We start from the raw sequence: 18,498 nt of genomic DNA, 5'->3' as shown, positions 1-18,498 counted from the left end.
ACACACTCCTACCTCTCATTCTTTCTCCTCCCCCCACCACGGGATCACCCCCACACCAGTGTTGCTCTCATTCCCATGGCATATACTCAGCTTTCTCTGCCAGCACTCTCATCCCCATGGTGCACAATCACTTTGCTCAGTCCTCCCCATCCGTATGGCACACAATCACCTTGCCTTGCGCAGCCCCCTATATCCCCATGGTACACAGCTTACTCAGCCCCACCCCACACCATGACACACAATTAGCTTGCACAGTCCCCCGCCATCCCCGTGACACACAATCACCTACCTTGTTACCCACAGCCATATGCAGCAGCTGTGCTGTTCACTGTCTTTCCTTCTAAATCATACTGCAAGAGGGAGGAGAGAGTGAATAGCTGTATATCTGGCTGCTTCCTTTCCCTATACCTGCCTAGAGCCAACTGCGGGGCTGTGTAGAGGACTCCTTGGTTCACATGAGCAGTCAGGTCCAGGCAGATACACGAGAAGGAAGAAGCCTGGTATGCAGCCATTCACTCTCTCCTCCTCTTGCATTATGATTTCAGTGAGGGAGAGAGAGTGAACAGTGCAGCTGCTAGTGTCTGATGAGTTTCCAACTCTTTACCAGCAGCTCTGAGGGGGACCCAGCAGCGATGCCTGCTTTCAAGAGGGTACCAGCAGCGATCTCTGCTTTCAAGGGGGTCCCAGCAATACCAAAAGCTCTCATGGGGGAGGGGGATCAGAGGCACTAGCAGCTCTGGGGAGGAGAGGGTCAGAGGCACCAGCAGCTGGGGGGGGGGGGGGTCAGTGGCACCAGAAGTTCTGGGGAGGTGGAGGTCAGTGGCTCCAGCAGCTCTGGGGTGGGTGGAGGTCAGTGGCGCCAGCAGCTCTGGGGTGGGTTGGGGTCAGCGGTACCAACAGCTCTGGGGGAGGGGGGGGTTAGCAGCAGCAGCAATAACTCTGAGGGGGGGAGGGAGTCAGAGGCAGCAGCAGCAGCTCTGAAGAGGGCCGGAAGCACAGGTGGCTCTGTGGGAGGATCAGCAGCTCTACCAGGGTCAATGACAGAAGATGTTCTTTCCAAAGTTTTCAGTAAACCAGAGTAAGGTTTGGAATGCCAAGAGAGGCTATTGGAGCACTAGAATGAGGCTTGGAATACACAGAGGTAGCCAATAGAAGGAGTTAAGGTGCGCCCCCGGCGTTAATCATGTTAATTTAACGCTAGTTAATGCGTTAATTATGCAGCCCTAGTTGATATACAAGCACATATAATTGGGTCATTGTGAATATTGTTCCACCCATCAAGAATCGGGTTAGCAGTATTTTCCCTCTATATTATTTGTATACTTTTGTTTTCTCTTTATACATTTTATGCAACAGCTTGCAATGGATATCTCCTTTGTTGGGTTGACAGAATCCTGGATGAAGTAATTGATCATGTCAATGTTTGTCAATGTATCTCTTATATACTGCTGTATCCCCTCACTGGTTCACTTTGGTTTACAGGACAGGTTATAATACAAGCATTAAAATAAAGAATAATTAATGAAATTTAAAATATAAAATTAACAATTATCAATAATGTCTTCAGTTTATTACAAACATATAAATAATTAGTTCTACTCTAACCCATGAAGGTAATACATTCCAGTTGCTGCAAAAAGAAAATGATGATCTAAAATTTCTTAAAACTAACAGCCCTAGAACTTCAAAGTTGAAAAATTAGCATGACCCTTAGGCAAGACTAGTGACCAAAAAGATGTGTCTGAACAAACGAATAATAGTTCAGAGGTGAAACTGTAAATCGTTTGAAATAATAACAGGTTGATGTGAAGAGAATTCTTTTGGCAACTGAAAGCTATTGAAGCTCTGCCAGGCACAGAGAAACACTTTCAAACTTTTTCATCTTATAAATTAGATGCACTGCGGTATTCTAAATTAGTTGTAACTTATTCAACAGCTTTGAAGATAGGCCCAAATACAACATATTGCAATAATCTATGTGAGACAAGATCAGCAATCTGAACCAAGATCGCGAATGAAGCTTGATCGAAAAGCACTAGTCTTATCATGTGTAACATGTCTAAGCGTAAAGAAGTCTTTTTCCAAAGATGGATTTACTTGAATTCTGTGGACAAAGATGAGTATAGGATAACCCCTAAAACCTCTAGATTTATCCTCAAATGGAAATGAATTGCCAGATGAAAGAGCTATACTTTTTAGGAACATTGGTTCCAGGGTTCTTAAAACCACAAAAGTTTGGTTTTGCTTACATTCAGCTTCAGTCTGTTCATCATGGCCCACTGCTGAATCTTGTCCATTCATGAGGACAGTTTAACATTTGTGTCTCCTAGATCATCAAATGCAGAGATCAGCATCAGAAAACTGTCCACAAAGGACAGTAGCAACTCATCAATGTTCAGTTTAATAGCGCCTAAAGTTGGCATGAAATTAAAAAGTAAAGGAGATAAAGAGGATCCCTGTGGTGACACCACAGGCTGGGGACCAAAACTGAGAACTGACATTATTTTTATGAAAAACTCTAGACAGATACCCAAGCAAAAAAGATGATGATGATGATGTGATAAAAATAATTTTATTTTATGCGGAGGAAAAGCTTCAAATGTGAAGGGAGCACTCTGTCATTGATGATTCCAACATAAGGGCGGTCCCTTTAATCATTACAGGCATAAAAACCTCCTTTAAGAAAAGTTGAGCTATTAGAACCTAAACATACCCTTAACGGTTCTAAATGGTACACTTATCTCTCAATGTTGCAGTGGTTTGAACACCTTCCACGGGCCAACTTCGGCCCAAGTTTCGAATTCTGCCTCGGTCTGTGGTGTCCGACCAGGGAAATAGATAAATGTAGCCGCTGCCTCTAACTCTCCAGAAATTGATTTGGTGATATTCCAAGAGCTCTAGTTTGATATTTAGATTAATTTTATGAACACAGCAACTTCTGTAAATAAGAAATTCCCAAAACCATTTAAAGACTGGTGCTGCTAGGCCAATCTCACTCAGTTTTTTCCAGAAGCAAATCATGATCCAAGGCATTAAAAGCTGTGGAAGTGTCAAATTCCAACAAAATTATCTGCCTCCCTGTACATAGCTGTTTCTTAATATAGGATGTTAATACTAGAAGTAAAGTTTCTGTGCTATGACCTGGTCTAAATCCAAACTGAGAAATGTGTCAACATGTCCCTGAAATTTGCATTCTCAGCTATATGGAAAAATCTATTGCATAAACCAAGCAATTAAAACAAATGTTCACGCATTATTGCTTGTTCAAGTGATAGCAAAAACAACATAAGAATACATATAAAATAACAAAACAAAATTTTAAAAACAGAACAACTAAAATCAATATATTCCAAACTATACATTACTTAATCGTTAAGCACATTATTTCTAGAAGAGTAAAATTAAAATGCCCCTTATCGAGTTAGCCCCAAAGTTTATTTCAATCATAAATAGATTTATAACTGTCATGATAGCTCAGTTCAGCTGCTGGCAGATCAAAAACCTGGGGATACAGTCAGGCCTTTACTTTTGCAGTACTAGAGGTAATCCTTCAGTAGTCAGATCACAGGAGGAAGACTGTTCTAGAGGGTACAGTTATTGGAAATTCTCTTTCTTGGCCTTGGCAAACAAACTTCTCTGTGTGAATGAATATATACGAAATAACCCTGTATGAGCTGGGATTATGGTGTACTGGCATCTCAAATATACAAGGCCTAACGCATGTCTCATCTTGAAAATAAATATTAATGGGTGAATATTTAAATTCATAAGTACATAAGTATTGCCATACTGGGACAGACCAAAGGTCCATCAAGCCCAGCATCCTGTTTCAACAGTGGCCAATCCAGGTCACAAATACCTGGCAAGATCCCGAAAAAGTTCAATACATTTTATGCTGCTTATCCCAGAAATAGCAGTGGATTTTCCATAAGTCAATTTAATAATGGTCTATGGACTTTTCCTTTAGGAAGCCGTCCAGACCTGTTTTAAACCCCGCTAAGCTAACCGCCGTTACCACATTCTCTGGCAACGAATTCCAGAGTTTAATTACACGTTGAGTGAAGAAACATTTTCTCTGATATTTTATTAAATATACTGCTTTGTATCTTCATCACATGCCCTCTAGTCTTGTATTTTTGGAAAGAGTAAACAAATGATTCATGTCTACCCGTTCCACTCCACTCATTATTTATAGACCTCTATCATATCTCCCCTCAGCCGTCTTTTCTCCAAGCTGAAGAGCCCTAGACGCTTCAGCCTTTCCTCATAGGGAAGTCATCCCATCCTCTTTATCATTTTCGTCGCCCTTCTCTGTACCTTTTCTAATTCCACTATATCTTTTTTGAGATGCGACCAGAATTGAATGTTTGAGGTGCAGTTGCACCATGGACCGATACAAAGGCATTATAATATCCTCACTTTTGTTTTCCATTCCTTTCCTAATAATACCTAACATTCTATTTGCTTTCTTAGCCACCACAGCACACTGAGCAGAGGATTTCAACGGGGTCAACAATGACGCCGAGATCCCTTTTTTGGTCGGTGACTCCTAATGTGGAACCTTGCATTGCGTAGCTATAGTTCAGGTTCCTCTTTCCCTCGTGCATCACTTTGCACTTGTTCACATTAAATGTCATCTGCCATTTAGATGCCCAGTCTCGTAAGGTCCTCTCGTAATTTTTCACAATCCTCACGCGATTTAACAACTTTGAATAACATTGTGTCATCAGCAAATTTAATTACCTCACTAGTTACTCCCATCTCTAGGTCATTTATAAATATGTTTAAAAGCAGTGGTCCCAGCACAGAGCCCTGGGGAACCCCATTATCTACTCTTTCTCCATTGAGAATACTGACCACTTAACCCTACTCTCTGTTTTCTATCCTTTAACCAGTTTTTAATCCAGAATAGGACACTACCTCCTATCCCATGACTCTCCAATTTCTTCTGGAATCTTTCATGAGGTACTTTGTCAAATGCCTTTTGAAAATCCAGATACACAGTATCAACCGGCTCACCGTTATCCACATGTTTGTTCACCCCTTCAAAGAAATGTAATAGATTGGTGAGGCAAGATTTTCCTTCACTAAATCTATGTTGGCATTGTGTCATTAATCCATTCTTTTGAATATGCTCTGTAATTTTGTTCTTTATAATAGTCTCTACCATTTTGCCAAGTCTATTATGTGACCCTTTTCATGGGTTTGGGAATTGATCACCTAGTACTGTTGTCGTGTCCAGAAAGGCAGCTCTGGTGGTATCTGGGGATTCGATGTGTAGATTGAAATAGTCTCCCATAATCACCATCCTAGGGTAATTCAGGGTCACTTGAACAATCCGGTCTAGGAGTTCTTGCACAGATAGTGTTGTTACGAGGTGCTCGTTATACCATAAGCAACCAGATTGGTTTCTCCTCTTCAAGATGGATTAAAAGAGATTCTGATTCATTTAGCCTGCGTAGTTTGATTGTTTCCCAAATCCAGACGGCTACCCCTCCACCCCTTCTTCCTGGATAAAGCTGCTGAAGTTTGATGGATGTCCCTGGTCAGCAGCACTTATCCGGATAGGAGGCACTTTTACCCAGATGTGCTTTTGAATATTGGGCTGTACCACTTTAAATCTTCAAGATTCAAACTGCAGCTACTGTAATCTTTTAAGAACCAGAGTTACATGATCTCTGTGATTATCTCATGCTGTAATATAGTAGTTTATATTACAGACTTATGCATGCCTATTTCTAGATGACGGAGGTTTTCTTTTTGCTGACATAAGTGATATACTAGGTCTTTGTGGCATACATGGTGTGGCTGGAACATTGCTTTCAGATAACTCAGAAGTGCTAGACAGTGCCAATGACATTGACGCTGGTGTGGTGGACAGCAGTCAGATCCTGTATTTTGAGGATGGATCCTCCTAAATTAAAGAAGTCTACATAGTTAATTACTGCTAGTTTAGTTAGTTGCTGGATACACTGATAAAAATGAAACTGAATAAGGAGTCTGCCTGTTTTTGTTTTATTTTACTTACATTATAATTTATAAATGATGACATAAAGTGACAGCTATTTTGTTAAAATACTACAATTTCAAGTAGTAAATTGAAACCACCCAAAAGCTATGACCAGGTAACACCTTAAGAAATAAGACATTAGAATTAAGATCCTGCATATTCAGATGTGTTCCCGTAAGTATTTCCAAAACGGGAACAATTCACATCATGCTGTTTTGTTTAGTTAACCAAGCTTTGTATTTCTTTATTATGTTAGCGTATTGTATTCCTATCTGTCTTACTCATAGGTACAGAAACTTCATTAAAATATTCTGAGAGTCTTTTTATTTTTATTTTTTTGATAGAGTGCTACTGTGAAAGGTTTTCTGTTTTCCAGTTTCTTTAGTAGGCCTCAAAAATGAATGGAGGGTAAATCCAGAATCAGAAACTTATTTTTCAGAAATACAGGGATATGTTCTGCTCTCAGTTTTGGCTCACTTTCTGTTCCTGTCCCCTGTATATATATATCTAAAGTTTTCCTCCTCTTACAGATCTATTCCATCACCTGAAATCCTTTGTTCATTGACTTCCTTTTGTCTTTGCACTTTTAGAGGGAACGATAAGGGTTTGAACTCGAGGTTAATATTATGAAGCTTTATTGGCATGTAAAGCAGTGTTACTTATCTGTAACAGATGATATCTGTAGACAGGGTTGATGAGGCATACAAGTTTGTGGCATAATCAAATGGCGCCAAGAGAGAACTACTCTCCCAGAGCTCAGAACTTAGCAGAAAGTACTGAGCATGCATGGTTCTTCTGTCACGTAGAAAGTCTCCTTAGCTCCTCCTCCTTCTCTTTCTAAAGCTTTAGAAAGAAAGAAACAATTCTAAGGGAGGTAGGTGGCATTGTGTGCCTTATCAATCCTGCTGTCTACAGAAAATACCTGTTAATACATAAGCAGTATTATTTTTCTGTTACCGAGTCTAATTAGTGCCGCTCAGTTTTTATATTTTTTAGACTGTTATACTTTTAGAGTAGCCGTCATCAGATCACTGGGAGAGTAGTTGGTTGTTAGGTCATTGTGTCAGATTGACGAGGATTACCTAACCCAAGGCAGTCTTCTTTACTGAAGATTGAATGAAATAATAAGAGGGGGTAAGGCAAGAAATGATGACAATGTAAGGGTTGTGCAGATGGTATAAAGCACAGCAAGATAGAAAGGTCTTCTTTTGCTGTAGTAGATTAATTCATATTAAATTAAATCATGGAGCTGAGACGACCATGCATTGTCAGTAACAGAATAGTGCCTTATCCTGTTCCATGAAACTGATTGTCAAAATGAGCTCACCATGCTCTGAACGAAACATCTGTATACCGAAGTAAATGATAGAAGTAAAAGGCGGATCAACTGATAAGAGGGGTATCTGCAATCACTACTACAATACAGGTATAGAAGAAGAGTAGACATGCTGATTGAGGTAGACTTCAAAACACTGACTTGTTTGCCACCCCTTAATCTGGCAAGGGAGGACGTGAACAACCATTGTGCTGTGGAGCAAGGTTTGTAAATGTCACAACTCGGGGTAGGTGAGCCCTTGAGCCGTAGTCAAGTTCACGCTGTTTACCCTACCCAGAGGTTGAGTGGGTCCTGGCTAGTGGCAGGCAAGTCTCACCCCAGTAAAGACCAGAGAAGGGCTCTTTAGACTTGACCAAAGTATGGCTCTTAAAAGAGCCCTTGAGGAGTGCCCCGACAAGTCAGAGCTTAGTTCTTAAGAAAGCCTTTTGGGGCCGTCCCAACGGAGTCGAGGCCAGGGAGTAGCTGAACCTGAAGACCAGGAGATCCGAAGACCTGGGGGACATCTTGGAGGACCGAGGGCTGGACGGCCAGGTTGGAATTCTGGAGGAACAAAGTTGAAGCCTCAAACTGAAGCAGGGCTGGAATGAGGCTGGAGACAAAGACTGGAATGAAGACTGGAACAAGTCTGCAACTCCACCTGACAAAGATGACCCATTGCAAAGGTTCTCATTGGGAGTCAGGAACTTCCTTAAATACTGCTAAACTGGAAGTGATGTCCACTGCAGGTGTCCTAGCGCTACTGCTGCTGGCCCTTTAAATATACATCTTTGCTGTGTGCGTGCGCCTAGTAGGGCTGGCACTGACCAGCACCAGAGTCCAGTGTGGGAGCGACCCCCACCCCTAGTGGGGCACCTGGCACATTGGGAACTGCAGCGCAGATGGCCTGCCGCTGCAAAGAGGCAGCCTGGAACCCCCAAGAAGAGCTGTGGAGACCGACCCTGAGGACCGGAGGTGAGGCAGTTCGTGGCTGCACCTGTGACAGTATTTTCTGGTTGTGACTCTGAGCGCTAAGTGAATGGCAGAAATTTTCACCACAGTAGTGTGAATTCTGTATCTTAGAGCATAAGAGTAGCCATATTTGATCAGACCAATGGTCCATTTAGCCCAGTATCCTGTTTCCAACAGTAGCCAAGCCAGTTCACAGGTACCTGGCAGAAACCTTTTCATGATAGATAAGGTGGTAAATATAATAGTGAAGGCAATTAAGCCATGGAATTTGTTGTCAGAGAATATGGAAAAAGTGCGGTTAGCATAACAGAGTTTAAAAAAGGTTTGGACAAATTCGTAAAAGAAGACTCCATAAACCATTATAAAGGTGGGCATGGGGAAATCTACTGTTTAATCCTACGATAAGCAGCATGACATCTTTTCTACTATTTTGGGATCCTTGTAACTACTTGTGACCTGGATTGGCCACTGTTGGAAACAGGTTGCTAGGTTTCATTGACCTTTGGTCTGTCCCAGTATAGGGATGCTTAAAAAATTAGGCTTTATACCAGAACCGGGTTAATGTAGGGTAAGCTGAATATTGCTTACTCTTGGAACACTGTGAGGCATATTTTCAAAGCACTTAGCCTCCCAAAGTTCCATAGAAAGCTATGGAACGTAGCCTCCCAAAGTGCTTTGAAAATATGCCTCTGTGTCTGTCAAAATTAGATGAAAGTGCATACATAATTCAAATTAATGAACCAATGAGGAAGAATGAAGGGGATAGTGACATAGTTTCTTGTGAAGGAATCAGTGACAATGTACGAGGTTGTGTATGAAGCATAAACATCTTGTACTTAGTGTGAAGCAGAATGTATGTGGACTAGAAGCATTGATTTAGCCTCTGTCCTGGTTTGGTGTTAACCAGAGTTTGGAGGTAGATTCTTCATCTGATAGACTGAGATTCAGGAGGGAAACCAGGACTGTGATAAAGGGATACCTGGGGAATAGACTGCTAGAACTTAGGGGTAGCCATTCAGTGACTTTGAAGAGGAGACATAGATGTCCTCCAGCATCAAGAAGGCATCACTTCATCTGAGTTCACCATATACAAGGCAGGTTAAGTATTATGCTGGATCTAAAGTTTGAAACAGAGAATAAAACAGATATGGTGAATAGATGGAGAACGTAAGAGTAGCCATACTGGCTCAGACCAATGGTCCATCTAGCCCAGTATCCTGTTTTCCAAACAGTGGCCAAGCCAGGTCACAAGTACCTGGTAGAAACCCAATTAGTAGCAACATTCCATGCTACCAGCCCCAGGGCAAGCAATTGCTTCCCCATGTCTGTCTCAAGAGCAGACTGTGGACTTTTCCTCCAGGAATTTGTCCAAACCTTTTTTAAACCCAGATACGCTAACTGCTGTCCTCTGGCAAAGCGTTCCAGAGCGTAACTATTCATTGAGTGAAAAAATATTTCCTCCTATTTGTTTTGGAAGTATTTCCATGTAACTTCCTTGAGTGACCCCCTAGTCTTTGTACTTTTGAACGAGTAAAAAAAATCAATTTACTTTTACTCATTCTACATCACTCAGGATTTTGTAGACCTCAGTCTTATTCACTTGTTTTGTCACTGATATGAATAAAGTTGTTCTTTGTAGAGACACTTTTCTTGATAGAAAAGGTGGTAAAGATAATAGTGAAGGCAGAAGATCAAGGAGATCATATAGGCTGTGTGGCATCTCTTGCAATTACATTTCTCTTGCACTCCTCCTCCCTTTTTTTAAAAGGGTGTGTGGCCTTCTAGAATCGATAATTTCCTGAAAGATTGAAGTTCCCCACCAGGGAGAAATGCATTGTTGGGATTATTGAGGGTTTGAAGGTATCTCTCTTTTATGGCTCAATGAATTCTATAGTCATCAATGTGTAGTAGCATGTCCAATTGGTATTGATGGGTAGCATAAGAGTAGCAATTACTGTTGCCTAGAAGAGGCCTACATGTGGATGATCCAATATAGATACATAGAAAATGAAGGCATTCTGCCCGTCCACACCATCTACCATCGCTTCCTCTCCCTTAGAGATCTGATGTTCGTTTCTCAAGCTTTTTTTAAATTCAGCTATTTTTTTACCACCTCCACCAGGAGGCTGTTACACAAATTTACCACTCTTTCCGAGAAGAAGTATTTCCTTAAGTAACTCCTGAGTCTGTTCCTTTTCACCTTCATCCTATGCCCCACTCATTCCAGCACTTCCTTTCAACTGAAAAAGATTTGCCTCCTGTGCATTTATGCCACAAAGGTATTTAAATGTCTCTGTCATATCTCCCCTCTCCCGCCTTTCTTCCAAAGTATACATATTGAGATATTGAAATCTGTGCCTATACGCTTAATGACGAAGACCACCGCCCATTTTAATAGCTGCCTTCTGGACTTACTCTATCCTGGTAATATCTTTGTGAAGGTGCAGTCTGCAGAGGGGGCTATCTTCACCAAAGACATGATATGAAAGTTATTGGACTTCTCTCTCATTTTCATTCTGCTAGGTACTTGTGACCTGGCTTGGCCACTGTTTGGAAAACAGGATACTGGGCTAGATGGACCATTGGTCTAAGCCAGTATGCCTACTCTTATGTTCTCCATTTTTTTTCCAAAATAATTGGGCTTGATTAATTCAGGAAAGAATAGCCTAATAGAGCAGATTGATAGGGACTGGAAGGCCCAGGTTCTTATCCCATGGTGGCTCCTTGTGGCCTTGGGTAAGCCACTTAATACTTTATTCCCTTGGGAGGCTGGGGAGAATGCTGGCAACCTCCTCCGCTTAAGGGCCTGCCATGGAAGTCATCACATTTGTGGTGTCCCCCATAAGTCATTTGAGGCTTAGTGTTTGTGTGCAGGAAGGACAGACCACAGCATTCCAATCCAGGAAACTATAGATCTGGAGGTCAATGCTTTGGAAGAAAAAAAGAAGAGGAAGGGAACTCTAGGAAATAACACCATTGCTAAACAATGAGCAAGCTATGAATTCAGAAGACAGCCATTCCAGGAATTTATTGACATAATGCAACAAAATCAGCCCCTGATCCCCTTTTTTGATGAAGTGGAAAAGGGGAACTTTATTACCCCCCACTTTCTGTCTAAATCTTTATCCACAGGGGAGAGGTTGGACATGGAGCTGCATAATAAATTTGAAAATCACTGTTTAGAGAGAATTGAGATTGTTGCCTAGAAAAAAAAATCATTATAATACTTGAAAATATGGCAGGTTCAATAGTGCAAAGGAACTGGAGGAATACCCACTAAACAGGTATCTGGCTATAGTGAAAATTCTAGATAGGGGATGTACTGGAGCCCTGGTCATACCATGAGCCTGTTGAAGAACATTAAGAAAATTCTCCCCCTCTCTCCTCCCCCCCCCCCCCCCCAAAAAAAAAAACCCAAACGTTTGGGGTCGGAGCTAGATAGGATTGTTAGGTACATGTAACTGAAAAGGCTCATGGTAGAACATGCAAAAGGCCAGTAAAGATTGCAGATGGTTTTAAATTGAAAATCAGGCTGAGATGATAGTTCTATAAAAAGGGTGTGGACTATTTAAAGGATAAAATCTGTGCGGCCTGCTTGGATGCCCACACAAGATCTAGGTAAATGAAGGATGTTAACTGATCAATTCCAGCTTGTTATAATTCTTGCCTTTTTTTTTTAGGTGCAGTGTTGAATAGCTGATGGAACCCAATGAAATGCTGGAAAAACTAATGATTTCCTGTAAGAACTTTCAGAAATTGGAACTATCCATTACATAGGGATCTAGAGGAAGCAATATTCAGGCCTCTTTCTTTTAAAATTATTTAGTAAAACATTTTCACATAACTTGGTTACTGATGTATATACAAGCACATTAGGAAGGTGGACAGAATATAATGACCCTGTACAATTTACGGAATGGTCAGTACTGGGGTGTATTCGAGATTTCTCTTTTTGGTTTTGAATAATAAAATGAAGAAGCCAAAGTCAAATGCCAGATTTATTCAGTTCACATCATTTAATTGCAGGCAATATATTGTAACGTGATAAGTGAAACATAAGCCATCACTATATCACGTCAGTGAAAGTGAACAGGAGAATCCACAGCTTATTAGAAGACACTAATTAGGCAGTAAACAATATATCGAGGAAAGATACCAATATGTGGTTTATGGAACTCCACCTTAAGGTGCATAACAAGGCAAAGAATATTTCCTTAGCATCCCTCCAGACCGGACCAGAATGTGACTGAAGGGCTCACCACCTTCCACCTGCAGGTGGAAGGTGGTGAGCCCTTCAGTCACATTCTGGTCTGGTCCGGAGGGACTAAAGGAAAGCAAATTAGCAGGTAAGGTCTAATTTCTCCATATTCAGCAGAAACTGAAACAAAGCGGGGTGGAGGAGTAGTCTGATGGTTAGAGCAGCGGTCTGAGAACCAGGACACCCAGTTCAAATCCTGCTGCACCTCCTTGTGATCTTGGACAAGTCAGTTAACACCCTGTTATCTCAGGTACAAACTTAGGGACCTGTTTACGTAGGCATGCAAACCTTTTAGCGCATGCTAAAAATTAGCGAGCGCTAATGCTAGAGACACCCATAGGAATATAATGGGTGTCTCTATTGTTAGCACGCCTACAGCACAGCTTAGTAAACAGGGCCCCTAGATTGTAAGTCCTCCAGGGACAGGAAAATACCTACTGTACCTGAATATAATTCAACTTTGGCTACTGCTAAAAAAAAAAAAAAAGGTGTTGATGGAGTCCAAAATTTGTTCCTTTCTTCCTTCCGTCAATGTTCATATTACAGAAACAAAATGACTGAAGCCAACAAAGAAAATCACATGGTGTCCATGCAGTCATCAGAATCACAGTAGGCGTGGAGGTTCTCCTTTAAGTGAATCCTTCCCACAGTGCTTTAGAATTTCCTGGAAGAAGAGGTAAGCTGAAAGCATCTCTACTGAATGAGACCAGTGAGTGTGCTCATGAGGCACAGACTTGGAAGGAATAGTGTGATCTTGCAGTGAGATGTTGGCAGCAACTGTTCAGCAGAAAATTGCAAGGACTGCACAACAGAAGCTTTCAGAGACTGCGCAAGAGAAGGCTACGGTGGTTCAGCTTAGGTCCAGTTTGCCTGCGCACAGGGAAAACTATGCACAATCATGGCAGTCAGCTTGTTCTTTCTGGCAGACTTTCCTGGACATGCACAAGGCCACTGCTTTGAGAATGCACAGAGACTGGAGGAACTCATGCATATGAGGCCATCTGTTGAAGCACTGTGCCACCTTGTATAAGGGAAGTTTAGATTGAATCGAGTACCTGTAAATAAGTAGAGCAAAAAGGAAATAGACTTCATACAATGCTCTTCTGTGTTCAGACTTCTTAAGCCTCAGTGCAGAAGTGAAGTATTTGCTTCAGGTGGCAGTCCAAACTGCATAAGAGGGAGAGGAGATTCTCTAATGAATTGAGTTGTCTAATTTCCACCGCAGAGGGGAAATCATGAAGGTGGTTCCAGAGATGGTCTACCAGTGTTGTATAGTAACTAAGTAAATGTAACTAGTTACTGTACTTAAGTAAAAGTTTTGTCACTTTAATTTGTAAAGAAGTACAAAAAACATTTGTTACTTTTACCGAACTAATAATTTTACTACTTTTACTCAGTTACATCTGATGCTTGCAGTTAAAAGTAAAAAGTCTTTAGAGAAGAGGTTTGTTTGTCTGACCTGAAGATCGAGGGTTCCCACACATTTGATGTTCTTGCAGATATTCAGAGTTTGCCATAAAATAAAATAATTGGTAGGACAACAAGAGACAATGATTTCAACTTTGTGAAAGCCTTCTCTGTAATTGGACAGCATAATGATGATAACGAAGATGAAGATGTAAGTGATGCAGATGATGATGAAATATTTTTTGCTATATCGAAGTCAAATGTTTGCAACAGAAATTCCCTTGATCAATACCTGGAGACCCATTCAGAAGACATCAGTAATATTGCAGCCTGGCCTGATTTGAAGGAACTTTTTATCAGACTGAACAGTCTACTTCCTATTAGTGTAGTTGTTGAGCACCTTTTTAGCTGTGCTGGATTTAGGGATTCACAAGCGCACTCACATGAGTGATAGTCATTTTCAAAATATTGTTTTACTTAAAGCAAAGTGCATTGAATCGTAGAGCGATAAAAATGTTAACAGTCTTTGCAGTTGCGTTGCTTTTATTTTTTTTACTCAAGAAGTATTATATTAGGTAATAACTTTACATTCACTTAAGTACATTTTTTGTGTGTTCCTTAGTAGTATTAAAATATATGTTAGTTTTACTTAAGTACTTTAACCTAGTATTTTGAATAACACTGTGCTCTACCTTGGTATTTCATTGGGCTATTGACGTGACCATGCAGAACATGAAGCTTTCTAAGTGATATTGAGGACCCCTACAGCAGAAGCACTTCAAGATGGAGGATTCCTGCACAAAGCAGGCACAAGCAAATAGGCAACTTTCTAAAACAATTGAAGTTATCCACAATACACAAAAGGGTGACTGTGTTGAACTTTGGCAGTATACCGAAAAAAGTAAAGAAAAACAACAAAAGCAAACTTTTTTTTTTTTTTTGGGGGGGGGACTTTGTCACATGTCTGTTAGGTAGAGCAAAAGGAACTAGATTAGAAGTTTATTTATTTATTTATTTGCATTGTTTGATATACCACCCTTCTGGTTTGATGCCAGTCATGGTGGCTTACAGTGTGTCAGCACATCATAATAAAACCATTAAAATTAGCATTGAACATATAAACAACCTCAACATTTCAATGCTTCATATATGTTTTGCAAAACATTGTAAAAATCCAATTTAAATAGAAAAAAAATGTTTTGTTTTTTAATTGCTAAGCCATGCCTGATCTGGCTTTAGCAAATAACTTTTTATTGAAAATTCACCTTGCAGAGAATTATCGATGTGAATTTTGTATTAGGTCACAGATAGGTTTGATTTTCAGGATATCCCTATTGAATATTCAAAAATTTTATTATTTTCAATTAAACAATAGACTCCTATTTCACATTTTTAACATATATCTTATAGAAAATCTCTATCTTACCTTCATACATACCCACACTCACTCATAACTCAAGCCTTGTGTATTGACTGTACTATATTTCTAACAAGATTATTCCCTTGCACATTTCCTTGTGCTTCGATATCTATGCACAATAAATTTCTTTTGTTTTTACGTTCATCATCATCTTATCATCATGTAACTCAATAGCATATGCTGATATTTCCACTTTGTGTCATAGATCTTGAAACTACATTCTCTGGTTGGTTTCTCGTCTCCTTCTCTGTACCGTCAAGTCCAAAGCTTGTTTCATGCACAAAAGCACAAGTCCTGCTCTTTGCGTTTTTCTGTTCTATTATGAACTCTTAGAGGTAGATGCACTAAACGTTTTTCATCGTTAAATGAGCCCTCAGGGAAGAATTTCCTATCCTTTCCATGCACTTAAGCCTATTTTCCGACGACAGTAGCAGCTAACGAAAACGGAATGGAGATGAGCAATTAGTGTGAAAACCCCATTGAAACGACATGCACTAACCTTTTCCGATTGCCTTTACGCAGGAAAAAGGCAGGAAAACTAACGAGAGGTCTGGACCTCTCGTTAGGACAGCTCCGTGGCAGGAAAAAGTGTTAAGTGAAAAAATAAACAAACTTTGAGCCAATCCCAGCGCATTAGCAGAGCTAAAAGCGCTGTGATTGGTCCAAAGGACCTCAGAAAACACATAAAAAAATAAAAATAAAAAAAGGATCGGGAGGGGGCAAGGGCGCTCATCAGGAGCGTCCTGTACAGACGGCCTTGCCCCCCCCCCCCCGCTGCTCCCCACTTTCCGCCGCTCCCCCCACCCCGAAAAAGCAAACTTCTAGAAGCCCCTGCCCCCTCCCTTCCTCACTACTCTCTCACCTCAGCTCCGCCTCCCGACATCCTCCATCCGTGCCCCGCCCCCTTTTGGGGTCGTCGCCGCCATTCCCTCCTCCATCGGGCCCCCCTTCCTCTTACCGGGCCCGTGCAGCGCCTCTCTCCTCTGTCCGAAGGCGCTGCACGGGCAAGAAGAAAGCTGAATCAGCTGATGCCTGCCTTCGCGATGGCGCGTCTTTCTTCTGCTGCGCCCGCCCCTGTCTGACGTCAGTAACCTACGTAGGTTACTGACGTCAGACAGGGGCGGGCCCAGGAGGAGAAAGACGCTCTATCGAAGCTAGGCGAAGGCAGGCATCAGCTGATTCAGCTTTCTTCTTGCCCGTGCAGCGCCTTCGGACAGAGGAGAGAGGCGCTGCACGGGCCCGGTAAGAGGAAGGGGGGCCCGATGGAGGAGGGGAATGGCGGCGACGACCCCAAAAGGGGGCGGGGCACGGACGGAGGATGTCGGGAGGCGGAGCTGAGGTGAGAGAGTAGTGAGGAAGGGAGGGGGGCAGGGGCTTCTAGAAGTTTGCTTTTTCGGGGTGGGGGGAGCGGCGGAAAGTGGGGAGGGGGCAGGGGCTGCTAGAATTTTGCTTTTTCGGGGTGGGGGGAGCGGTGGAAAGTGGGGAGCAGCGGGGGGGGGGGGGCAAGGCCGTCTGTACAGGACGCTCCTGATGAGCGCCCTTGCCCCCTCCCGACCCTTTTTTTTTATTTTTGTTTTTATTTGGGAGCCATGTGCTTGCGATTTGACTGTGTTTTGACTGTTTGTGGCATGCGCAGAGCAGCTAACATAACGCTTGGCTGCTCTGCGCATGATTTGGGGGCCGATTAACGATGTGTATTGTGATTCTTTGATACATTGTACGTTTCACTACCGATCTCAGCATGTGTGACTTTTTTTTTTGGTGCATTTTTCGTTATTTAAAATCGTTAGGGACTTTAACGATTTAGATTTTTTTACGTTTGGTTGCTGCATCTGCCTCTTAATTCCTCTTTTCCCAAAGTCTTGAACCTTTCAGGGCACTTGTTAGTTCTCGCCATTCACCTCCCTTCGGAGGTATGGGCTGTATCTTCTGTCACACCCTACACAATTGTGTTTCGCAATTGAGCGTCATCAGGGGTTTTGACTGTAACATAATGATCATGTAAGGAAGTTAAAATATCTCATTTCTCACTCAATATACACATCTACACCATATTTTCAATTCTCTCTTACCTTATATTTTATGTGTTGTTCTTATTATCCCTCTGGCTCACCCCTGAGGGAACTCGCTTCAGGAATTGTGTATTTGTGCATGAAACAAGCTTTGGACTTGACGGTTCAGAGAAGGAGACGAGAAACCAAACAGAGAATGTAGTTTCAAGATCTATGACACAAAGGGGAAAGATCAGCATATGTTGTTGAGTTAAATGATGATAAGATGATGATGAATGTAAAAATGAAAGAAATTTATTGTGCATAGATATCGAAGCACAAGGAATTGTGCAAGGGAATAATCTTGTTAGAAATATAGTACAGTCAATACACAAGGCTTGAGTTATGAGTGAGTGTGGGTATGTATGAAGGTAAGGTAGAGATTTTTTATAAGATAAATGCAAAAATGTGAAATAGGAGTCTATTATTTAATTGAAAATAATAAAATTTAAAGCCTATAGTGATTATAGTCTGTAAACAATTAGGTATATATAATCAGAGTGAAATTAAGAAAGCTCGGAGTAGTAAGTAGAATTGAATATGCAAGAGTGAGATTTATATGCCCACTGCATTCATTGTATGTAAGAGAGGTCTCAGCCAATGGTTCCTAAGTTTCTGGGCTGTTTTTAGATTTAATGAAAATTCTTCACCTCCTCTCTCTAACATCACTGTTCCGAAATCCTTATGCAAATTATGGACAAACTAATTAATAAGTACATAAGTATTGCCATATGGACAGACCAAAGATCCATCAAGCCCAGCATCCTGTTTCCAACAGTGGCCAATCCAGGTCACAAATACCTGGCAAGATCCCAAAAAACTACAAAACATTTTATAATGCTTATCCCAGAAATAGTGGATTTTCCCCAAGTCCAATTTAATAATGGTCTATGGACTTTTCCTTTAGGAAGCAGTCAGACCTTTTTAAAACTCTGCTAAGCAAATAGCCTTTACCACATTCTCTGGCAACAAATTCCAGAGTTTAATTACACGTTTAGTGAAGAAAAGGTTTCTCCAATTCGTATTAAATATACTGCTTTGTATCTTTATCACACGCCCCCTGGTCCT

At 41.3% G+C, this 18,498-nt stretch overlaps 1 protein-coding gene across 11 annotated transcripts in view; it reads left to right on the top strand.

Annotated features, from left to right (window-relative positions):
- The window catches only part of CTBP1 (C-terminal binding protein 1), a 259,594-nt gene that overhangs the window by 45,188 nt on the left and 195,908 nt on the right, over positions 1-18,498 (top strand). For 5 of the 11 annotated variants that reach the window (XM_030191080.1, XM_030191077.1, XM_030191075.1 and 2 more), the window contains one exon: positions 11,975-12,033. The exons of 4 other annotated variants lie outside the window; for them this stretch is intronic. In XM_030191080.1, the coding sequence (XP_030046940.1) occupies positions 11,994-12,033 (40 nt within the window). In that variant the 5' untranslated portion in view covers positions 11,975-11,993. Of the gene's footprint in view, positions 1-11,974; positions 12,034-13,135; positions 13,229-18,498 lie in introns of those variants that run through there. 2 more of the 11 variants (XM_030191084.1, XM_030191083.1) reach the window with 2 other exon arrangements.

The sequence above is a fragment of the Microcaecilia unicolor genome, chromosome 2, assembly GCF_901765095.1.
Source record: "Microcaecilia unicolor chromosome 2, aMicUni1.1, whole genome shotgun sequence".
Lineage (NCBI taxonomy): Eukaryota > Metazoa > Chordata > Amphibia > Gymnophiona > Siphonopidae > Microcaecilia > Microcaecilia unicolor.
Note: the sequence above shows the minus strand (reverse complement) of the source record. Positions and strands in the feature narration are given on the sequence as shown.